The 25,545-nt window shown below is 43.9% G+C and overlaps 1 protein-coding gene across 4 annotated transcripts in view; it reads left to right on the top strand.

Annotated features, from left to right (window-relative positions):
• The window catches only part of LOC107076098 (butyrophilin subfamily 1 member A1-like), a 244,514-nt gene that overhangs the window by 193,397 nt on the left and 25,572 nt on the right, over positions 1 to 25,545 (top strand). For 3 of the 4 annotated variants that reach the window (XM_069187892.1, XM_069187893.1, XM_069187891.1), the window contains one exon: positions 1,725 to 2,506. The exons of the other annotated variant lie outside the window; for it this stretch is intronic. In XM_069187892.1, coding sequence (XP_069043993.1) covers positions 1,725 to 2,281 — 557 coding nt within the window. In that variant the 3' untranslated portion in view covers positions 2,282 to 2,506. Of the gene's footprint in view, positions 1 to 1,724; positions 2,507 to 25,545 lie in introns of those variants that run through there. 4 annotated transcript variants of the gene reach the window in all.

Here is a 25,545-nt window from a genome sequence, read left to right as displayed (position 1 = left end):
ACAGGTCTTTATCTCCTTAGTGTGACACAGTGAATGTGTGTCTAAGAATTTATGTGTGAAAAAACTACTACAACAGTTGGGTATATTTAATTTGAATTGAGGGACTATTCCTAGGCCAAGAGTAATACAATAAATAATGTATTTCCTGCCAAAATAAGAAGTTCAGTTACTCATGCCAGCACTGTGAAAGGAAGGGGCAGTAGAGTATTGAGCTGAGAAATGCCCTCCTCTCAGGACAGGGGGTAATTAATTCTGATCTCTCTTCACTGACAGTGTTTCAGTGACATGAAGTCAGTCAGTGTGTCTGTGGCCTGTTTTCCTCAGAGCAGCTCAGACATGTCAGAGTCAGGTGCTCATGGTTAGTTTAAGAGGGGTATTTACTGGGGCTGTAGGGCTCTTCTTACTGGCCAGGGGTAATAACTTTGGGGTCTTTCTCACAGAACTAATGGGGCTCCCGGTCTAGAAATGAGTCAGGTGTTTTTATAATTTCATGTAGGTGGCTGTGTCAGCCTCTCTAGGCACCAGGAGTCAAAAAATAAGAGCCGATAAGTGTCTCTTTGATCGTCACTTGATTGACAGGGAGATCAGCGAAAGAGCGATTAAAACCCGACATTCACTCTGAACATGTATAAACCCCGCCCCCGTCTCTCAGTGCTCAGAGCTCACTGATTGACAGCTGGTGTCTCCTATCAGAGAGGCGGACAGTGAGCGCGAGCAGTCTGAAGTCAGTATGAGCGCCTCTGTTTCTCTCGTCTTTCTCTCCGGGTTTCTGGATGTGTTATTTCTGCTTTAAACTGAACACTTTGGATATTTCTTCGCATTTTCAAAGTAAGTGGGAAGGCTTTCTTATATTTCACAAGGTTTTGTTCTTTCCATTATATTTTTTCTGTAAAAAATGAGCATTATGCAGGTTTTTATAAATTCATGTAGGTAGGTGCGTCAGCCTTTCTAGACTCCAGGAGTAAAGAAAAAAATAAGACCTGAGAGGAAACTCTTTGATTTTCACTAAATTGACAGGCAGACAAAGGGAGAGTATTTATTCAGTATTAAGAATTAAGAATTAAGAGTTAATACTGCTCCTACTGTCTCCTATCAGAAATTATTATTATTATTTCTGTTTAATTTGAATACTTTAGATATTTCTTCACATGTTCAAAGTAAGTGTGAAGTCCTTTATTTCAGCAAGGTTTTGCTTTTTCCATTATATTTTTTTTCTGTAAAAACGAGCACTATACAGTCTTTGAATTCAGCACTTTTTTATTCTGCGTCGTCAGGAAAATGGTCTCAGAGAAGATGAACGAGCTGCTGAACTGGGATTTGAAATAAACCGGTTTAACAGACAGACTGTCCAGTTTCTTACAGTATACAGGTCGTTGTGGTGGGTTGTGAAGTGTTTGAAAGCGAGTGGTCGGGCTGTAGTTTCTCCTGCAGTCCGGTCGGTCCTGTGTTTATTAATAATGTCGTTTATAACAATAAAGTTTCATCGCAGTGAAAACAAGTGTTTAATGTTTGTATTTAGAGGATATTGGGATCACTCCCATGTGTAACACTAGTGAAACAGTGAAGAAGATGTCGTTTCTCTGGAAGGGAAGAGCAGTCATTAGTAATTGACTGGTGTTTCTCTCTCGGTGTGTTTGGGGACAAAGACATTTCACAGTCTGATGGAGTTGAGTTGGACTGTGATCGGCAGGAGCCTGTTGTGATGTTTGTGTTTTATTCCCCAGCTGCTGTGACTCTGGACCCTGATACAGCTCACTGTGGGCTCAGCCTGTCTGAGGATGGGAAGAGAGTGAGACGGGGAGAGAGGAAGAGTCTCTCTGACAATCCTCACAGGTTTGATGACTGGAATTACTGTGTCGTGAGCAGGGAGGCCTTCACCTCAGGGAGACACTACTGGGAGGTGGAGGTGAATGACTGGTGGACAATAGGAGTGACCAGAGAGTCTGCAGAGAGGAAAGGGGTGTTCAGCTTCTCTCCCCAGCAGGGTTACTGGTGTCTGGAGTCTAACTCTTACTGGTCTTGTTTCTCTGCTCTCACTGCCCCTGAGACCCGTCTCCCCCTCAGTCTGCAGCCCAGGAAGCTGGGGGTGTGTGTGGATATTGAGGAGAGGAAGGTCTCCTTTTACACAGTGGAGTCCAGAGCTCATGTCTACACTTTCACTGACATGGTCTTCCCTCAGGGGGAGAAGATCTATCCTGTCTTCTATACCTGGGATTCAGATAAAGACCTTGAGCTGCTGCCTGCTGTCAGTGTGGAGATTAAACCCGTCACTGACTCATGAACACAGGCTGACTCTCTCCCAGCTCTCTGTCCACTGCTCACACTGGGAGACGGGTTTACTGTGAGGTCAGAAATATAGTAGGAATTGTAGAAATTATGATGTTGTGTCGTGTTTAAATTTTTTATTTCAATATAACACATTTAAACGGGGAAAAATAACATGTACCAGAGAGGGCGAGATATCTCGGTACCAGCCTGCTGTACTCCTGACTTGTAAATATCTCTGGAAACCCTGCTGTTCCTATTTTAAGAAAATAAACTTTTAAAAATGAAATCCCGTGTGAGTCTCTCCTGCGCGCGCCGGTGACTGTGAAGCTGCGAGAACGGGGAGGGACCCGATGACGTCACCACAGCCAGGAGGAATAGGGGCTGTGACGCAGCCAGGAAGTGGCTCAGGGTGGTTATGGGAGTTGTAGTTTGTAACCAGCGCTGCGTCTGTGAGCAGCTACAGCCAGTCTAATATCCTGCTCCCTTTAATACAGGGATACATGACTATATTCAGTATTTTATGTTTGTTTGGAGTTTATTTTTACTGTGGTGGTTTGTGAGAGACGTTTTATTTGATCTCTGATCGTTTTCTAGTATTTTCTTTATTTTATTTCCCAATAAAGTTTGGTAATGGGCCAGTGAAAGCTCTGCTTTCCTTCATATGAAAAGCCAAGGGCAGTTTTTTTTTCTTCAGAGACAGAAACCTGGGCTCCGTGTCAGTCTTCTGTTCTGTCCTGCCGTTTGGACATTTCATGTAGACGATTCTCTGTCCACAGAGGGACTGTGTCGTGAGAGGTAGTTTTGACACACTCCCTTGTGCGCTGGTTAGTGTGGTAATTGTGAGACGCTCCCTAGAGCAAGCGGGTTAGAAGATGGCGACAGACCTGCTGTTCTAGTAAAAAGTGAAGTTAAACTCATTCCTGGTGTTGTGTTCAGCTGTGTTTAATATATATAAAAACTAACCCAAAACACGAGAGACTGCATCGGGAGATTACTGCACTGCTTCGGCAGTTTGTGTATTCAACATCATTATCTGAGGGATTATTTGTGAAACTTTGGGATGTACAGTATATAAATATATTTCATTTCGCTTATTTTAGTTCCTAAAACTAATGCGTTACTTGTTCAACTTTTGTTTTAATCCTAGCCGTGTCCAAACTCTCAGAACAAACGGAAAACCTCCTAATACTGCATCTCCGACCGCATCTGAAATATTTCACTTTGTTCACTTCGTGACGCAGTGCTGTACCGCGGAAAACACTGTTGACAAAATGAATATCGAACTTCGAGCTGTTCAATTATTCTCTTAGAAATACATTTTATTATACAAATAAATTACAATGTTGTAAAAACAATGTTGTAAAAGGTCTGTTCCATGTTAGACAGGTCTCAACTAAAATACTTATTATAATTTAAATAATTATAATAATTATAATTAAAATTTAGTCCACTAGACTAAACTAAATGTTGGTGACTAGAAAGTGACTAATAGATACTGACAGACTGTGTGTCCCACACTGACAGGCTGAAGGAACTGAGTCTCTTTAGTCTGAAGGGAGTGTCCCACACTGGCAGGCTGGAGGAACTGAGTCTCTTTAGACTGAAGGGAGTGTCCCACACTGGCAGGCTGGAGGAACTGAGTCTCTTTAGTCAGAAGGGAGTGTCCCACAGTGAATCTAGTGAATCTGTATCTCGTGAAGCAGTCTGTACAGTAAAGTCTCAGTTCAGTTATTGGTTCTATAGTGTAACATTTAGAGGTGCGCAGTTAAAACATAGTTTTTCCGTTTTTAAAGTGCAAATGTTTTTGCAAAATGTATGATGTTTTTCTGTGTCTGTCAATGACATTTCTGTAGTTAGCAATCAGCTGACAACTGTATTTACTGTACAGGACCTCCCACTGGTCATGTTAATGGTCTGTCTTTGATGGTGTTGAGGTGCTGTATCCCCTGTGTGTTCAGGAAAGGAGAAGGAGGAGAACTCATAGACTCACAGGACACTTCCAGTAGAGAAGCTGTGCAGGACGTTGCTCTGAGTCTCCAGTCAAGATTCTGATCACCCAGTAAATAAACCTGTGAACTTTGGTTTTGCTGGTTTCTTGCCTAAATAATGCTTTTACATATGAAGTAATGTGGTTATACATGAATCAATGTTATACAGTACAATAATCATTTTAAATTTTAAAGACTGGATCAAAGTAAAATGATTACAGTGTCTTCACTTTTCATTTGAAAAGCAGTCCGCCATACATGGACATTTTTCCTGCCATAATCACCCCCATTAATACAGACACACTGACTGGACACTCCAATACATTAACACTGCACTGAGTGAGAGGGGTTAATACAGACACTGACTGGACACTCCAGTACATTAACACTGCACTGAGAGAGAGAGAGGGGTTAATACACACACACTGACTGGACACTCCAGTACATTAACACTGAACTGAGAGAGAGGGGTTAATACAGACACACTGACTGGACTACAACAGGAGGGTTTCCAATCAATCCAAGTGGGTTAAACCAAAACATCACTAAATCCTCACCAGTGACATTCCTGGGGTCAGTGTGGGCTGATCCTGAGACAGTGCTGGACCAGCTCACACTGTGAGCAGCTGTGTAGAGGGGGAGGCTCATGCAGACTGTGTGCTCTTTCTCTTCCAGAGGTGTTACAGCTTGTTGGTCCAGCTGCTCCTGTAGTTGTGTCCCCTGGTGAAGACGCTGTCCTGCCCTGTTACCTCTCAACCAGAGAGAGTGTAGAGGACCTGGAGATCAGGTGGTTTAGAAAGGATTATTATACACCTGTGTGTTTGTACCAGAACAGCAGGTATAACTCTGACAGACAGGACCCAGCCTACAAGGGAAGGGTGGAGCTTTTCTCCAATGAGCTCTCCAGAGGCAATGTGTCTTTAACACTGAGAAACATCATTCGCACTGATCATGGAAAGTACAGATGTATGGTGCTGTCTGATTTCTGGGATGATGACGCTGTTATTGACCTGTCTGTTAGAGGTGAGTGTTTAAAATTTCACTAATCGTTTCCCACAAAATAATTATTGTGCTGCATAATAGCAATTCTATAAAACATTTTTATGATAATGTGGGTGTATTGAATATCACTGATAGATACTACATGTAATCGTTATAATAACCTTCACTGAGGAGCACTTCAAACACAGACTGATAAAGTTGACATTAATAAGAAACCTGTCTGACTCTGAGCCCCAGCAGAGACAAATCACATGACAAACATCTCAGACCTTAGTGAGACTTTCTAACAGTAATTGTGGAAGTTTTAAGTGAAAAACCAAAACCTTCTCTTGAATTGTGTTCACTCTGAAACTCGGATCAGAACACAGAATTGTCATGTTTTCCCAAAAAGAATAAATTCACCTTTACTTGTTGAGCCCCTGTCACGCTCGTAAACCCCTCCTCTTAAGGAGGCTCCAGCCCTTCCTAGTTTAGTGTTGATCTCCTGCACCTGCCTCCGGTTCCTGCCCCCCCTGCTATACAAGCCAGGCGTTCCTGCCAGTCTGGGCTCAGCTGTGGAAGATGGACACCCGGAAGTCCAGGAGCGACTCAGCGGCACAGGCTTCATCACGGTGTCCTGATCTTCTGGGTCCGGGATGAGGGAGCGTCTGGCCCCGTGACCCCCTTTTATTCCCCCGACCCTCCGCCAGATCCCGCTCCGGCTTGTAACTCTGTTCGTCTGTCAGGATGGATCGCCCGGTCTTGGACTATTGCTACACCCATGGAAGTACTTATGTACTTAGAAATATAAAAAATGTCAATATAGTGCCCATAATATTTGCTATTTTAGTTTTTCAAAGAAATGTTTATTTGTTAAAAGAAAACTCATGGCGACAGCTGGGCTCATACCTCCAACCTCAGCCTTGTGAGTCAGTCACTTAAGCCATCACACCACAGACGAAGTCATGTGCTAAACAGTGAAACAGAAGTACACATACTGTATCAATAGAGAGTCTTATACTACTGTTTGTGTTACAGTACATGAATATAGTTACACCATTATTAATTTCTTTACATACGCGATTCCATATTACCTATTAATCAAATTCTAAAAGTATACTTTTGTTTACTCTGATAACGAGCGTATTTGCAGAAAAGGTTAAAACATTATCATTTTTCACAAAGTATATAAACTTAATGTGTAAGCTGGGGTCTGTGGAAAGACATATTCCTAATGCAAGAAATTGTATAGGGCTAATAAAGTGATCTTATCAGTTCATGAGGCTGAAACCCTCTTTTAATGTCAAAAGTTCTTGATAGAACATGTTGTTGCTATTTATTTAAATAACCGTCTCATTGCAAATAACCTATTTGAACCCCTCCACAATGGTTTCAGACACTAACACAGCACAGAAACGGCCCTGTTTGATGGAAAATCTTTTTTGTAAAGGAATATCAGATATATTTAACATTAATATATTTTTGTTGATAGTGTTGAACTGAGGATCTTCACTCTGAGCTTCAGTGTTGCTCTTGAGTGCTGTTTCCTCTCTCAGGGAGCTAGGCTGGGCTCTTGTCAGTAACACATGGTACCAGTTTCACTCCACACTTTCCTGTTAATTGTGTGCTTGGAGGTTTTGTACTGTGTGGTAAAAGGTAGATTCACCTGTTTAGAAACCAAAGTTTTCTAGAGCAGTTGAGTACGAGAGTTGATTTTCAGAGAGAGTCATTTGATAAAGTGGAAGACACAAAAATCTACAACTTCAATTATGTAACAGGGAGTCCTGGTGATTGACAGACTGGCAGGCTAATCAGAGTGCAGAAGACACATGAGTGACAGATGTATTCAGCCAGTTCAGAGCAGAATGATTGGCTGGTCACAGTTCAGTGGGAGGAGCTTTCAATCGCTTTCAGGAAGATCCCTCAAACCCCACTCGAACCTGCATCAGGGGAGAATCAGTGGAAGGGCTGAACTGCAAGTTAAAATTTCAAAAAAGGACAACAGCAAGTATGTTTCTTAAGGAAGCTTAAACAATTTAAGGTTGACAATTTGTTAAAATGTTTTACCAGTCTTTTCTTTGTCCTGATCTGCTGGTTTGTGAATTTGAAGCTGAGGAGAAAGATCAAAGTGAAGAGTACTGTCAAGCTGTGTCAGAAAGTCTTCACACCTACCCCACGTCTATTGATTATAAGTCCTGCTTAAAGCAAATTCCATCCTAGAGGACCTCACACCTTTTTTTTAATGAATCCCGAATACTCCCCTCACAGAGCAGATACACTTTTTCACCTCTGAAGATAAACAGGTTTACAGTTCTCATTTTTGACAATACAGTGTATATTTGTATTGTGTACAGCATTTGTGTGTTTTTCTTTATATTCTCTGCTACTATAAAACAAACTGCCTCTTTGGGATAATAAATACTTTCTCTGTGTCTAGGAAAAGCAGTTTAGATGTTGGATCTTGAACATCAGAGAAACCCTGAGAAGGAGACAAAACATTGTGTTCCTGATTTATAGCGGTGTTCTAGGTTCTGGTAAAGACAGAAAACTTGTGGTTTTGTAGATGATACGATAGGAACATAACACTGGAGAGAAAGCAAATAAAATTCAGAAAGAGAACATGGCACATGGCATTTAAATCCTTAAGTGCAGGCAGTAAAAATCCGAGCTGTAGTTTCAGTACGGGATGTGCTGAGAGTATATCTGTCAGACACCAGTCCTGTATCTCTTCATTCTCAGAGAAAGAGAAGAACACACCACGTCTCTGTGTGGTGTCTGCTGTAGACATGCGTTCCTGCATGTCCTCACAGTCCTCACACTGCCTGAAGGACTGTCCTCTCGCAGAAACACGCGTGTGCCTTGACAGCTCAGGCCTCTGACTGGTGCAGAGTGGGTGTGTGGTCACTCTGACATCCTGATCTGGAACCTGTAAGCGTGTGTTCACATGCTGCAGAGTGATGGGAGAGAATCAGGTGAACTGATGGAGGGTTAATGAACTGAGAGAGGTGACAGACAAGGAGCAGGGCGAAGAAGAGCTGGGAGACAAAGCTGATATGAGCTCTGTTATATATTCATATATTTGCATAGAAACTTCAGGGTGTTAGATTAGCTGATAAGAGATCATTTGACTTGTATTAATTCATAGTATTCTTATTTATCAAAATGTTTTGCATTGTTGTTAAATTTATATGTGCCAAATTATGAGACTGTTACAATTAGGGATGATGAGAATGGAGAATAACAGAAATGATGGAGCAAGTTAGTCAAGAAGTAAATTAATAATCTTAACCCTTTACAATCCTAATTGAGCTTTGTCAAGAATATATTCGAGCGGTTGGTATAGTTAGGGGCCGACGAGCTCTTTGTCCTCTGGCACAACATTGGTGAGTAGTAATTCAGGCAAACTTGGTTAAACAAATATTTATTAACAATGGCAATACACAGAGTAAACACACAACGTTAACATACAACACACAAGTTACACAATGTACAAATTTCTAAGGGAGGTGTTTCAGAGGCCCATATCCTAAACATTCAGAGAAAAACAGACGGCTACCATGTATTTAACACCTCCAAAGGCCAAAAGAAGAGAAAGCTGCCTTCTGAACTAAAAACACAACATGTGGTTAAATCTCTCTGCAGACCCAGCTGCTGCAAAATGAAAGGAAACAAATCTCCCTCTTCACACTAACACTAACACTAGCCAGGAGAGGCCTCTTTTAACCAAAGGATTTACACAGGAAATCAGAGCTCCATAAAAACCTCAGGATAGCAAGCTCTATTAATAGGATTCAAATACTGAACTCCGGCCTGTTCTTTCCTGGTGATCTTCTGCCTTGCTGTGCTCCTGCCCCCTCTTGTCTTCCTCTCTTCTGCTCGTTTTTATACCCTGTTCCTGAACTCTTGATAGGCACTGTTACGACCCCAAGTGTCTAGGGGTAAAGGGCTGTAACATTTAGGATAATGCTTTTGGAAACAGGTGGGTTCTGGTGACGGACTAGGAAGGGTGATAACAAAGGTGAGTGCAAAAGTGATGATTTTAAATTGAATAAGTGACTGGTAAGACACAATAACACACAGGGGTAAGGAAGTGGTGCCAAAGGAAAAGAAAATAAACAAAATGGAGCTGGCTAAGAAAGTGAGGGAAAGCTGACCTGACTGCAAAAGAAAACCCGAAACACACGGTCTCCAGCATCTTCAACACCCTAGCTAACCTCCCCTGACTACCCAAAACCTTACAAGACAAACGGCACTCATCGTACTAAACTAGTGTGACTAATACAAAATCAACTAAGTGTGTAGAATGTACCCAACAACCTAAACTAACCTTATATACAAAAGTTCACACAAAACAAGTGAACTAGGAATACAAATAAGGGAAAACGAGAGTAGTCAACAGGAACAGGGTACAAAAGAACAAAGGTTGAACATGTAACATGTTAGGACAAGGTAATGGCAAAACAAGGATAAACACACAACCAAACAAAAGTACCAACAAACCAACAAACCAACAAACCAACAAACCAACAAACCCAAAGCAATAACCAAAACCAAACAGGACCGAAGTCAAACAAAAGGCCTCTTCCTTCAAAAAACCTCCATGTTATATAGTGAATAAAATGCACTCTGAATGGCTGAGAAGCTAATTGTCATACAGAACAGTGGTGTAATAATGGGCCAATGAGGGAGGGAGAACAATCAAGGGTCAGCAGTGTAGAACATAAATAAAACACACAGATCACACACTGGGACGTAACAGGCACTAAATCATTTACCTAGAACTTAATTAACCAAGGTAAACTTTATTTTTATTATTGCTTTGATCACCCCTGAATCTCAGCAAACATCTCTTTGTTTTGTTGAAGCTCCTGAGAACTGGAAACTGTTGACAATAATAATAATAATAATAATAATAATAATAATAATAATAATTGCTCACACTTATATAGCGCTTTTCTGGACACTCCACTCAAATCGCTTTACAGGTAATGGGGATCCCCTCCCCCACCACCAGTGTGTCCCCCCCACCTAGATGATGCAACGGCAGCCATAGTGCACCAGAACGCTCATCACACATCAGCTATCAGTGGGGAGGAGAGGAGAGTGATGTAGCCAGTTCAGAGATGGGGATTATTAGGAGGCCATGTTTGGTAAAGACCAGGGGGCAATTTGACCAGGACACCAAGGTAACACTCCTACTCTTTTCGAGAAACGCCCTGGGATTTTTAATGACCACAGAGAGTCAGGACCTCAGTTTTACGTCTCATCCAAAGGACAGCACAGTGTCCCTGTCACTATACTGGGGCATAAGGACCACACAGACCACAGGGTGAGCGCCCCCTGCTGGGCCCACCAACACCTCTTCCAGCAGCAACCTTTGTATTTCCCAGGAGGTCTCCCATCCAGGTACTGACCAGGCTCACACCTGCTGAGGTCCAGTGGGTTACCAGTTGTGAGTTGCAGGGTGATATGGCTGCTGGCCATATAGCCATCTGTAACCTATTGCATCTAGATTTCTCAGTAGTTACTTACAATAGTTGTGACAATGTGCTCTTTTCCTCTTTGTGACTGTGTAGTGTACAGCAGTAACACAGTCAGAGTGTCCCTCAGTCCTCAAAGGACAGATGTGTTCTTGCACACAGTGCGAAGCAAGTACATCACTCATAGGAATTAAATTGATATCAACTGGTTGGGATAACAATTGAATTCTCGAGCTGTAATGCAGTGAAGTTGAATACTCATCCAAACTCTGGGGATTCAGATCTCCTGCGGGCACAAAGAACAGTGGCAGGCTGGTTGCTGTGTCCAATCGGCGCTCTCTGGCTCGGTGCCAAGCAGTGCTCGGTGTGGCTTGCGACGTGCTCACTGAAGACTCGCTAGTTAGTGCTGGCGGAACTAGCAGAGTTTGTGCACAGGAGAAGAGTGACTGTGGGTCCCAGCAGGTCAGGAAGAGGACTGGTTCGTTCCTGATGAAGCGCTAGTTCCGAATAGTGATTCAGCTGTCCACAGTTCCGACCTGTTCACGAGGCCTGCTGCTGGTGCTAACCTCGGGTGGATCCTCTGGTTACTCTCTGGCAACCTCCACTCTAGACTCTTAGAACAAAGGAAAGTCCTGCACTCGGACACACTGGCCGTTACGTGGTGGTCCGGGCTGAGTCTCAGGATGTTTTGGAGGTGCTCTGAGGCTGAATGTCCTGTGCTTGGGAACTGTGTTCCCTTGGGAACTGTTCTGCCCTTCCCAACTGTCCTGCCCTGCGGGCCGTCCTGCCCTTTGGAACCGTTTGTTTTGTTTGTTCTGTGCTCTGTGTTGCCTGTTTTTACCTGGAGGCACTGCAGGTTGTTCATTGGTTAAAAGCTTCCTGGGCATCAGAGACCCACGTGGGGTTAACCTACCCTACCGGTTCCTGATTGGCTGATGATGAGTAACCATGCACTCTGACCTTAGGGTCGTAAACCAACTTTAAATAACACTTTCCCTTGAAATCTCAGACTTTTAGGCTCCTCAAATGAGCATTTATTAAGGTGCTGGATGGGTACCAGCTTTTGGGAGATGCTCCTAATCAGGACACTCTATCAGCTAGAAAAACCTTAATTGAACCAAATGGAATGGTCTCTCTTTATCACGCACCACTGAGATGAAGGAGAGAGGGACTGGAGAGGGAGCAGAAACCTTAATTCCTGTACTTTAATAAACCTCGCCGCTACAAGTACATTTAAGTCATTAGTGGACTGGAACATATTTTCCAGTATTTGCCTGTAATTTGCTCTGTCCATTATACCTGCAATCCTAACAAGCTCTACAGTCTCTGCTGAGGAGGAGCATCCCCACAGCATGATGCTGTCCCCACCCTGCTTGTCTGCAGAGACAGTGCTGACAGGAGATCTGCTGTGCTGGGTCTGTGTCAGACGTACTGTAACACTCAGCATTTATACAAGAAAGTTGCAATTGGGTCTAATCTAACAACACCTTTTGCCATTTTTTTTTCCCCAGAATGACTGAGGTGCTTCATGAAAGCTCCATGCAGGATTTTAGACATGTCTTTTTTAAAATCCATTCAAGCCCCACTGTGGAGTGCCTTGGATATTGTTGAGCCACAGACAACATCCTCCAATCTCAGCCACTGTCCTCTAACTTCTCCAGTGTCTGTTGTCCTCACGGTGTGCTCCTTGTCTGTGAGCTCAGTGTGGAGGGACAGTCTGATCCAGGCAGTGTCTGGTTTTCTTCTCCCTCTGATTGATCCACTTCACCTCAAAGAGATGCTTAGACTTTGAAACAGTTTTATATTCCTTTCCTGATCTTTTCTCCAATTTTGACACCAAAATTATGGTCATAGTCCTCAAACAGCTCTCTTCACTACCTTTCCCAGCAGATCTTTATATACGGCAGCTGTTTTGCTGTTTAGAGACACCCCTCAGTCTGCTGATGTTCAGGCCCAGGGAGCACTTGGGTTCCCCCTGTGCCATCAGGACTCCTCTCTCTCAGCTGTGGGGGGCAGGTACTGTAAGGATGTGTAGTTTAGGACCCTGTGCAGATGGTATAATCCGGAAGTGACTGGAAAAGGGCTACGGGGAAAACACAGTCAGGAAGAGAAGGGATGGCGAACAGGGGGCAGTGCTGATGGTGATCAGGTGCAAGGGGGGAGCACAGGCAAACACGTCCTTAGGCACAGGCCAAAATCCAAAACCAGGGAATCCATCCAAGACAAGACTGTAACGCTGCTCTGAAGAGGTGATAAGGATCCAATGCAGATGCACAAGTCGTTGGGAGGTGAGTAAGCGAACAAACCGAAACCTAAGAGCTGAATCGTAGTCAGAAGGTGTAAGGTAGGTTGAAATCCGGAAATGACACAATCCATAACGTGAGACAGAATCGAGGTCGAAAAGAGAGCGGTAGGTACAAATCTGGTATTGACACTGGTAGCAAACAATCCAAGGGGCAAGGCGAGATCCGTAGTCTGAAGGCAAAAAGGTGAAGTAAATAACCAGGAAGGCAAAAGGTAGAGAAATGCTAGGTAGAGCTTACGAGAAGTTTAACTCAATACCGAGCAGCGATATGCAGGTAAGGGAGGCTTAAATAATGCAGCCTGCCGCACGGTAAGGCGTCTGATGTGAAACTAACACGTGCGGCGGCGTTTGTAATTATCACCCTGCTGCTGGAAATGATTAGACCTCTTGGGGGCTGGTCTGGGCAGGTTGGCGGTCGTGACAAAGACGATTAAAAGCAGGAACAGGGACACGGAACAAGGAGATTAAAAATGGAGTGATGAGGCCAGGCGCTCCGAGCCCCGGACTCAGCTGGTCTGGACGGCGTCAGGAAGCCTGTGCCCTCAAGCCGCGGACGTAGGGTGACTTGATGGTAGGAGGGCCTCCGGGCATCAGTCTTCCAATGCAGAGCCCCGAGCTTCCAGAGCACCGGGTTTAAATAAAGAAACAAGACGGGCAGGGGAATGTGATAATGAACTCAACACAAAAGGGCCAGAGCGCCCTCTAGAGGAGGGATGACGATGATGACAGGTACACTCTACCTCACCCAGCGGTGCTCCACTCCTCCAGGTGCTGCCGCCTCCAGTCAGCCCTGGTGCAGCTGGTTGTTCCTTCATCACCATTGAACCTGGCAAAGGAACCAGCAAACAGCCCCCCTGTCCAGCACCTGTGAGCCCCTTCTGTTCTCAAGCACCCCTCACTTGCAGAGCCCACAGGCCTGTAAACCTGCTGTCACGACCACCAGGCAGTCAAGATCAAATCGTAAGCGAGCTAATCAGTCCCAGCAGCGGGTGATTATTAACAAACGCTGCCGCACGAGTTAAACCACCTGCGCACACTCACTGTGCGGTGCGCACTGCTATTTATATCATCTTCACCTGCTTCCCGCTGCACGGTATTGAGTCTACTCCTTGAGAGCTCTACCTGGCGTTTTTCCCCGTACCACGTTTATTCTGGATTTTGGATTCCCCTTCTGCCTTTTCGACTTTGCACCTCGCCTCTCGCCTCGGACTGTCTGCTACCGGAGAACTTCCTGGATTACGACTTGCCTTTCGCCTTTTGACTACGACCTTGCCTCTCGTTTTGGTTTGTTCGCCTGCCTCATCTATCACCCGTGCCTGCGTCTGCACAGGATCCGTGTATCTTCCTACCAGGGATACCTAACAGAATACCGAGCCAAAAGATGGATCCCGCGGACGCACAAACTTTTTGCTCACTTTTCAATCGCCATTCCCAAGCTCTCACCCAGCTTCAATCTTCGCTTCACATTCTCTCCAATCACGTCGCTAACCTTCCGCCTTCACCTGTCCCTTCGCCTCCAGCACAGACCACTGCTCCAATCCCTGTAACCCCGCCCACCTCTCCCGTAGCCTCACCGTTTGTTCTCCCGGAAAGATATGACGGCAACCCCTCGGGCTGTAGGGGTTTTATTGCGCAATGCTCCTTGACTTTCCAGTTGCATCCTGAGCATTTTTTTTCTCCCCGGGAGCAGATCAGTTTCGCCCTTTCCTTGCTCACTGGCAAGGCTCTGGACTGGGCAGCTGTGTTGCTTGCTAGGGGAGACTTTCAGTTTGCTGATTTCAAGCTTTTTGCTGACCAGCTCCAGGCACGTTTTTCTCCAGTCAACCCGGACCTGACTCATCTCCGGCTCGCCTCGCTTCGTCAGGGTGATGGATCTCTGAATGATTATGTGGCTGACTTCCAAGCCCTCGCCACGGAGTCTGACTGGAACCCTGAAGCTCTGATTTGCCTTTTTTATAAGGGTCTCTCTGAAGATCTAAAGGACCACCTGGTGCTCTCGCCACTTCACAACCGCTCTCTCGAATCGGCAATCGCTCAGCTGGTTGAACTGGACACCCGCATTCGGCTGCGGAGAGCAGAGTGTCATGATGGAAGCAGTCCTGGCCGTCCTGAAGGTACTACTCCCACGGTGCCCACTCGGCATCATGCACCCCTTTCCTCGGAGGAAAAGGAAAGGCGCCGTCGGGAGGGACTGTGTCTCTATTGCTCTGCACCTGATCACCTTCTCTCTGCTTGTCCCTTGAGACCCCCTTATCCCTCTCGAACCCTTCCGCAGCCTACTGTTAGAGTCAGTAGTACTGTTTTTTCTCAAACCTCGTCAGGCCCTTTATTCCCAGCTGAAATTTCTTGGGCTGACGTACAACTTCCCCTTCTGGTTTTTGTTGACTCGGGGGCAGCGGGGAACTTTATAGACGTCACTTTTGCTAAGAAGTGGGATATTCCCCTGGCTCCAGTCTCACCCCCGATCTGTATTCAAGCTCTGGATGGATCCCCGATTGCACCTGGACGGATAACATGGCAGACCGTCCCTCTCTCTCTAACAGTTGGTGCTACTCATGTTGAGGAAGTCTCACTCCTTCTCCTGGACTCGCCTGCCTACCCGGTAATCCTGGGTCTTCCCTGGCTCAAGAAGCACGATCCCCACATCTCCTGGGACAAGAACGAGCTCATTGCCTGGAGCCACTCCTGTCATGTCAACTGTTGTCGTCAGCCGGTTAAGGTTGCTGCTGCAGTAACCCCTCTGGAGGAGCACTCTACCATCCCACCCCAATACAGGCATCTGAAACAGGCCTTTGATAAGCGGAAGGCTCTTTCGCTTCCACCTCACCGTACCTGTGACTGTGCTATAGAGTTGCTCCCTGGAACCCTTCCACCCAAAGGACGGATCTACCCTCTCACTCAGGCAGAGAACCAGGCTTTACAAGATTATATTAAGGAGGCTCTGGAGTCAGGATTCATTCGTCCCTCCTCTTCTCCGGCCTGTGCGGGTTTTTTCTTTATTGGGAAGAAGGACGGCTCCTTGCGGCCGTGTATTGATTACAGAGGACTGAACTCCATTACGGTCAAACATCGTTACCCCCTGCCTTTAATTCCAGCCGCTTTGGAGTCCGTACAGGGAGCCTCCATCTTCTCGAAGTTAGATCTACGGGGAGCTTACAACCTAATCAGGATACGTGAAGGGGACGAGTGGAAGACGGCCTTTATGACCACCCATGGACATTATGAATATCAGGTGATGCCTTTTGGTCTTGTTAGACCCCGGCGGTCTTCCAGTCATTCATGAATGACATCTTTAGGGACATTATTGGGAATTTTTGTTTTGGTTTACCTGGATGATATCCTCATCTTTTCTGCCAACCCTAGGGATCATGTCCACCACGTCCAGGAGGTCCTAGATTCATTGACAACAAACTCTACGCCAAGCTTGAGAAGTGCGTTTTTCATGCCTCTAAGATTCACTTTCTGGGTTACATCATTTCCCCCCTTGGTGCAGAGATGGACTCTGCTAAGGTGGCGGCCATCAATGACTGGCCAGCCCCTCGTAACTTAAAGCAAATTCAACGATTTCTAGGTTTTGCCAACTTCTATAGACGTTTCATCCGGAACTTTAGCTCCGTCGTGGCGCCTATCGCAGCTCTAACCCGCAATCGACCAGGCTTGGGTAAATGGAACCCGGAGGCTAACCAGGCGTTTTTACGCTTTAAACAACTCTTCAGTTCGGCACCACTTCTAAGACACCCGGATCCCTCTCAGCCATTCATAGTGGAGGTTGACGCCTCAGCCTATGGGGTTGGGGCGGTCCTCTCCCAGCGCCACGGGGATAAGCACACTCCTCACCCTTGTGCCTTCTTTTCGAGGAAGCTCTCCCTCGCCGAGGTTAATTATGATGTCGGTAATCGTGAACTCCTAGCTATCAAGCTGGCCCTGGAGGAATGGAGACACTGGTTGGAGGGGGCTCATCACCCCTTTGTCATTATCACGGACCATAAGAACCTGGCCTACATTCAGTCGGCCAAACGCCTCAATTCCCGTCAGGCCCGTTGGTCACTTTTCTTTTCTCGCTTTAATTTTGTTATTACCTATACGCCTGGCTCTAAGAATGGGAGGGCTGATGCTCTCTCTCGGCTCCATGATCCCCCGGATCCGGACTACACACCGGAACCAATCATTTCATCTAACAGAATCCACTGCTCTATTGAGGATCAGATCAGACGTGCCCTCAACGGAACTACAGTTCCTTTGTGCTGCCCCCCAGATAAGCTTTTTGTACCGGACAACTTGCGTTCTGCTGTCCTGCAATGGGGGCATGACTCCCGGTTTGCAGGCCATCCCGGGTGCAGACGCACTCTGGACCTACTCACCAGGGATTTCTGGTGGCCTTCCATGCGATCAGATGCTGCAGAGTACATCCGAGCTTGCCCGGTCTGTGCCAGGATCAAGACTCCGCGTGCCAAGAAGACCGGTCTCCTTCACCCTCTTCCGATCCCACACCGCCCTTGGTCCCACATAGCTGTGGACTTCATTACGGACCTTCCTAGCAGTCAAGGTCATACGGTAATCTTGGTGATATCTGATCGTTTTTCCAAGGCAGCCCATTTTGTCCCCCTCCCAGCATTGCCCACAGCCCAGGAAATGGCGTCACTGTTTGTGCAACAGGTCGTTAGGATACATGGGTTGCCCGACGATGTGGTCTCAGACAGGGGACCTCAATTTGTCTCGGCCTTTTGGAAGGCGTTCTGCCAAGCTTTAGGGACCCATGTATCTCTGACTTCGGGTTATCATCCTGAGGCCAATGGTCAGGTGGAACGGACCAACCAAAGCCTCCTTACCTTTTTGAGAGCCTTCACCTCTAACTCGCAGGATGACTGGTCATCGCTACTTCCCTGGGCAGAGTATGCCCATAATTCTCTTACCTCCTCCTCCACAGGTCTCTCTCCCTTCCTCTGTTCACTAGGTTATCAACCCACTCTCATTCCTGTCACCCCTCCGGACACGGCTGTGCCGTCGGTGCGTCAATATATTTCCAAGCTGCGCAGGACCTGGAGAATGGCGAGGACGGCTCTCACCAAGTCAACCCAGCGCCAGGCCAAATTCGCAAACCGACACCGCAGACCAGCCCCCCGTTTTCGCAGAGGACAGTTTGTTTGGCTATCAATAAGGAACCTACCTCTACACCTGTCTTCCAAGAAGCTCGGGCCTAGGTATATCGGCCCCTTCAGGATACTCTCCCGGATCACCCCAGTTACCTTCCGTCTTGCACTTCCCCCCACCTTTAAAATCCACCCGTCTTTCCACGTCTCCCTCCTGAAACCCTTCTACCGCTCATCTCTTGCGGCTCCCCAACGTCGCCCGCCACCCCCGCGTCGCATTCTGGGGCACCAGGCATATACAGTCCACAAGATCCTCGACTCTAGATGGAACCGCGGTACCCTTCAGTATCTGGTTGACTGGGAGGGTTATGGCCCTGAAGAAAGATCGTGGGTTCCGGAGAAGGATATTTTGGACCCTACGCTAATCGGACACTTCCACAGGGACTATCCCGATCGGCCGTCTCGGGCGTCGGGAGCCGCCCGTGAAGGGGGGGGTACTGTCACGACCACCAGGCAGTCAAGACCAACTCGTAAGCGAGCTAATCAGCACCAGCAGCGGGTGATTATTAACAAACGCCGCCACACGAGTTAAACCACCTGCGCACACTCACTGTGCGGTGCGCACTGCTATTTATACCATCTTCACCTGCTCCCCGCTGCTCGGTATTGAGTCTACTCCTTGAGAGCTCTACCTGGCGTTTTTCCCCATATCTCGTTTATTCTGGATTTTGGATTCCCCTTCTGCCTTTTCGACTTTGCACCTCGCCTCTCGCCTTGGACTGTTTGCTACCGGAGATCTTCCTGGATTACTATTTGCCTTACGCCTTTTGACCACGACCTTGCCTCTCGTTTTGATTTGTTCGCCTGCCTCATCTATTACCCGTGCCTGCGTCTGCACAGGATCCTTGTATCTTCCCACCAGGGATTCCTAACAGAGAGGGTGAGCGAGAGAGCACAGCCTGGACAGACAGGCATTGTGTATCTAAGGAAATAGCAGTATAACCTTGTTCATGAACAAAGAGTGGCATGTTACATTATTAATTTGGGTGTCTCCTCTTGCCAGAAAGCTCTAAATTGCATTTTGAGTGCGGTTTTTGACTTTTTTTAAATTGCAACCCATAAATAAAGCTGATACTGTTTAGACTTTTAATTATTTTAAACTGTATTACAGCAGCACAATGCACAATGCAACGTAAATTGCAAAAATGCACTTGGAATCTGTCCAAGCCCTACTTTGTCAGGCATTTTCTTTTACTCTAACGGACATAAAAACTCCCTTGCTTTTAACAGAGCGTTTCATAATTTCTAAATACGAAAATTATTTGAACTGCGACACTTATCATTCAACCAGAGCTCGAAATATCACAAGGATCCTCAAGAGCACAGCAAAGACTGTATTAAAAGTATACAAGTGACAAACTAGTATACTTTAGATCTTTTTTCTGAACCGGGGAAAATCTGATCATGTTTCTCTTTAACAATAATAAAAAACATTATTTTACATATCACCTTTATGTGATATCACCTTAAGGTCAGCACATACAAGGGTTAATTGCACAATGGACCGTGCAAAGAAATTTAAAATAGTCTTCTTTAGGTGTGAGGGCAGGAGTGGATCGCAGCAGGCATAATCAGCAAATTAGGAAAACAAAGAACAGGAGAGGTCAGACGTGTATCCAGAGAGCGAGTGATAAGAAAAAGGAACAGCTGTTACACCCAGGTTTTACGCTCTCTCTCTGCTGAATGAATAAAAGCATTTTATTAAAAAAGCGTTTGCATTTGTCTGGGTATTTACTTTGTAATCTGTGGTTTACATCTACTGTATTGCTTTGAGATGCCACTTTTAAAGGTGATATGTAAAATAAAGTTTTTTATTATTGTTATAGAGAAACATGATCAGATTTTCCCTGGTTCAGAAAAAAAGATCTGAAGTGCTTACACCTAACTTTCTTAATTAGATGTATTTAAAACAGTGAACTACTGTAGGTGTAACATAACATTCAGAAATACAATCGAGAATAGTTTTGTGGTGTATAGATGAAACGTTCCTAAAACGTATAACGTAACAAAATTAAATACGATTAAAATATGTAATCTTTCCACTTGTACTGTATGTCATCGGAAAATACAAGAAGTTTCTGCTTTGTGTAAGGATGGTATCAAAAAGTAATCTAAGTGGTGAGAAAGCTGTGCTCAATGATAATTAAGGGACTTAAAAGTAAAAGGAGATGCTTCATATTGCTTGACTAATTTTAAAAACTAAGTTATAAATGCAGACGCTCTCTCTTAATATCTAATATCTTTTAGATTTTTATAGAGAAAAAGAGGCTGTACAGTATGCATTACAATATAAAAATTTACTGTCAACCTTTAAATCAACAATGATGATCTGTCAAAGCGCAATGAAACCTATTACTCGATTCTTATGGACTCCTGGTCCCGCCAGGGATTAAAAAAACATGGAATTGTGTATCTAAAGAAATAACAGTATACAGTAACTATGTTCATGCACAAACACTAGCATGTTACATTATTAATTTGGGGGTCTCCTCTTGCCAGAAAGCGCTAAATTGCATTTTGCCTCAACACTCCATACTCAACAACGATAATTCACAAACTGCCAGAATATGTAACTCCACATTCCCAAATAGACCTCATTTCCATAGCCCCGCCCCTTATGCAAACCCAGCATCCCTCCCCTGTTCTCTCTCTCTGCTGGCGTTTGTAATCGTTTTTATTTTTAAATAAATTTTAGCAAAGTCATGTATTTTAAAAATCTTAAGATTTCTTTATTTATGTCTTTATTTAGTGGTTTCATTAGTGACAAAGGCTAAACTTTCTTGGAAAAATGTATTTTATGTAAACCATGTTTGCTATTAATTAATTTAGGGCTAGAATATGTTCATTGTCTTCCAATGAAAGACGGGTTCCTTTCGCCGTAGTCGAGTTGACATTAGAAGCTTGCCACGCCCGGACTGTTACACCAACGCATTAGCATGTTAAAGCGATTTCATTGAGGAGCCTAGCTTTCTTAACTAGTAAGTACTGTACTTCCTTGGTTTTGGAGGGGGGAGGTGTCTTTTGCTGGAAATCTCACCCTCTTCTACTTCTACGAAAATAGCTGTGAAACCGGTTTAATTCGTCACAGCCAGCACTCCCGCTGGCCACCCACGTGTTATGCTCTTTGTTAATGTCTAAGCCGGACACATCATTATATCTCATTTTGTATTTCTTTAAAAAAAATCGTTTGCCCAGCCTAACAGTATTGTTGTTATTGTCTTTATCCTGTAAAGCGCTTTGAGGAGCCAGCTTTAAAGGCACCATATACGATAAAGTTCATTATTATTACTATTGTTAATTTGTTGGACAGAGAGGTGAACGTTAATACGCAGAAGACAAAGATAGCGATTTACGTTGCATTGTGCATTGTGCTGCTGTAATACAGTTTTAAATAATTAAAAGTCTAAACAGTATCAACTTTATTTATGGGTTTTAAATAAAGGTGATTTAAACGCGATTTAAATCAATATAAATGTTTATATTGTAACGCCTAGGTGACTATTCATTGTTATTAAAATGACTTAAATTCGATCATGTTGTGATATTTAGAAATGTCAATTTGTTTGGTGAGAGTTTTATTTAATCTCTGAGCCAGGGAAACGTTTTATTTTTTCAAAGAAATGTTTGTTAAAAAAAAAGTAATGGCTCCAGCAGGATTCAAACACAGAGCGTGTGACGTCGGAGTTAGGAACCTAACCCACAGCACCACCAGCAAGGTCATGTATAGAGTGCTGAAAAAGCCCTACAGAAACATTATCAACAGACAATGTACAGCGTGTACTATTCTTGTGTTGCGGTATATGAATATTTTATTCCCTTTTAATCAAATTCTAAAAGTATGCTTGTTGACTCTGGTATCACGTTAGTTAAAGACTTCGATGCTTAAAATGTTTAGGGAGAAATGGAATACTGGTGTGTATGTTTTCTTTAAAGTACCGAGACCAGCCATATACTGTATGTTTATGTTCCAAAATTAATATCGTTTATGGCCTTCACACGCGTTGCAGTATGCTCCTATTCTTTTTATGCTCAGGTACTAAGATTTCCCTTCAGTGGTAAAATTCCATATAAATATTCAATACTTAAACGGGCACAGTAAAGACATTAAATATACATATACATACTGTATACAGTACAGTTTGCATACGGTAATATGTTTATGTTCCTAAATCAATCTCTTTTATGAGCATGTGAAAGGCATGGTGAATCGATTCTCAAAAATTACTGTACTTTGCATGATTGGAAACAAATGCGTGATTGCGAAATGCTGTGGTGTTACTTTTACAAAGACGGTCAATGAAAAAAAGAATGTGGACCAGGGCAATACTTTGAGTTTACACTTACAGCTTGTCCAAGGTCATTCATTATTAATACTATTAGTAATATCTTCGTTAAAGACTTTGATGGCGACAGCTCAAACATGAGAGGTTGAGCTTTATTAGCTCCACCTTGCGGAAATTCCGGATACTATTATTTTATTTGCGGTACTATAGGAGAATTTATGGTAACTCGCGGTAGACTGCATAAAGCGCACCGCAAAATAATGCGGTATCGCCCACTTGTTTTGAATGGCTGCATCTGTAAGCTTTTGCAGATGTATTAGATTCTGTCATTTTTAGTTGCAGCTTTTGATCTGACCGACTCAGTTTTGCGAAACAATTACCGAGCAGTGCACCTTGCCATCCAGGCTCCAGAGAGTTTCCGTCAAAAAATATTTCAGATAGGAGCAAAGAATCACTCGTCCTAAAGCTGACCTGGACACCAAAATCCAGCGCTGACTGTGAAACTGGTCTAAGTGGTGTGTGAATGTTAACACTAAACCATGCTGGGGTGTCAACTGAGCCGCAATCAATATCCGCAATAGACTTCCGGGACTCAGATTCTGACATGTTCCCCCAACCAAAAAGAAAGAGTGTAAAACAATCCTAATCGTTGATAAAAGCTCTTGGAAATGAAATAATGTGTACCTTATCTCTTATGTACCTGTGCCTGCACAGTCAGAGGGGTTCTGTTTCCCACTCTAAATATTACATTGACTACAGTTCCTCTGCTGAGTTTATTGCATTGAGCTGCACTTTTACTGCTGTGCCTGAACACTGATGTGGTGCTGCTTCTCACTGAAATTATTACAGTGAGCTGCAGTACCCCCACTGTGTCTGAACAGTAAGAGGGACACAGTGTCTCTGAATTTGTCCCATTGCTGTTATAATGAAGTGGCTGTTGTAGCTCCAGGTGCTTTTCGCACATGAAGGAGAAAACCACGCATCTTTCCACTTGTAATGTCATTAGACAGAACAAGAAGTTTCTGCTTTGACTAAGGATGGTATCAAAAAGTAGTCTAAGTGGTGAGAAAGCTGTGCTTAATGATAATTAAGTGACTTAAAAGTAAAAAGAGATGGTTCATGTTGCTTGATTAATTTAAAAAACTAAGTTATAAATGCAGACGCGATCGCTGCCATAAGCGCTCCAGGCAGTAGAACGTTCGTTCTGTACTGCTGCGCTCCGCGCCTCCTCCCTCTCTCGGTGCCGCACCCCTCTCTGACGGAGCGCAGTGGGCGGTACGCTATTTTCAGAGCCTCTGATTGGGAAAAAAAGACCTGCTGATCAGTTGCTGATCAGAAATCCTTTCTGACATCTAAAATCAGTTTCGATCAAGGTCTCTAAAACGAACAAGAAAAAGAGGATTTTCGGAGGGCAATTACACTGTGTTTATATAGAATAAGTGATTTATGAGCAATCTAATTTCTTGTTCGTTTAAAACAGTGAAATGTCAGCTGCAAAAGATCGCCCCAGAAACAGCACTCTCTCTGCCTGTCATAGACGTTCAGGAAAGGCTGAATGAAGTCATGTCAAGTACAATAATTCGGAGATCAATTATAACAGTTGTAGGACAGTATATAAGGAGGATAAGGATTTTGAAGTTGACTCAAAATCTGATAGGTAACCGGTGCAAGGACTTGAAAACAGGTGTAATGCATCCCTGATAGGATTTTCGCTGTCATATTCTGAACATATTGAAGATTGCTCAGTGTTCATTTAATTTCCCCAGTGAACAGGATGTGCATTTATTAATTCTAGAAAAAAAAGCCTTTCTTGATTTCTCTAGTTCTTAGTTTCTCTAGTTCCCTTTAAAATAAACTATTTTCCACAAAGCAGAGTATTACATGGACAGTATTTACACATGATATTTGTGATTTAAAGAAATGAACACAAGCAGCTTTTGGAGATTTAAGTGTTGGCTGAGTTATTGCAGGATAAAAAACTAGAGATGTTGGTAAGAAGATAATTTTGGGATAGCTGAGGAATACACTGATAACAAGAACACTTCCTAATGAGGTTAGGCATACTTTTGATGAAGATGATGAAGTTAACAGACTGTATGTTTACATAGATACTGAAATGAGGATTGTATTTTAGATTTTGTGTAGTTGCTAGCATTGAACTGTGTGTTGGATGCACATGAATTGAAGGAATGGGCAAACATAGCTGATGCGGATCCACAGAGCCAGCATATTAAAATGTTTATAATTAGAGGCAATTTGTTTAAATAACTAGGTATGGATACTGCTGTGCAAGAGAGGTGGAAAGGCTGTTTCCTTAAGCCAGCACTATAAAATATTTTATTCTCAGTGAGATGCTGCCATTTCATAGTGGGTTTCTAACACTGTGTATAGTTCCATCCACACAGTGCCTTTACTTCCATCCATTTCTAATCTCTTTATCCAGTACAGAGGATTTGGAGCCTATCCCAGTAAGCGACAGACACAAGGCAGAATACACCCTGGACATAGCGCCAGTCCATCACAGGACAGACAGACACAAACACACACACACCAGGGCCAGGTTTCCCATAAACCAATTAACTTACCAGTATGTTTTGGAGTGCGAGAGGGACTCATATCACACATATGGAGAAAAACCATGTAACCCAGAGAGAACATGCAAACCCCACACACACAGGATGGCAGGAATTGAACCTAGGACCCCAGTGCTGCAAGATAGCAATGCTAACCACTTTGCCACCATTATAAATGGATGGATATCTTGGTTATCTTTCTAGTTCACAGGTTTGCATGCAAAATTTAATTTTGAAAGCCACTGAGACATCAGGTACTACTGTTGTATTTATGAAAAAGAAACAAAACAAAAAGCATACTAACAACTGTGCCATCCTACTCTTTAGTTAATACAATTTATTATTTATAAACAGTTAACATTGTTAGCAAAATATTTTGAATTATATTTAACCCTATTTTTTCTTTAGTTTTGTATTTAACTTATAATATGATAGTCAGATTTAATGTAAATTTGAACAATGAAAATATATTTTTACAAGATGCGGGGGAAAGTGCAACAACTTATTACAGTGCTAA

This window comes from Lepisosteus oculatus, chromosome 4, assembly GCF_040954835.1.
Source record: "Lepisosteus oculatus isolate fLepOcu1 chromosome 4, fLepOcu1.hap2, whole genome shotgun sequence".
Classification (NCBI taxonomy): Eukaryota; Metazoa; Chordata; class Actinopteri; order Semionotiformes; family Lepisosteidae; genus Lepisosteus; species Lepisosteus oculatus.
The sequence above is the reverse complement of the archived record's forward strand: the minus strand, read 5'-3'. Positions and strand labels throughout refer to the sequence as shown.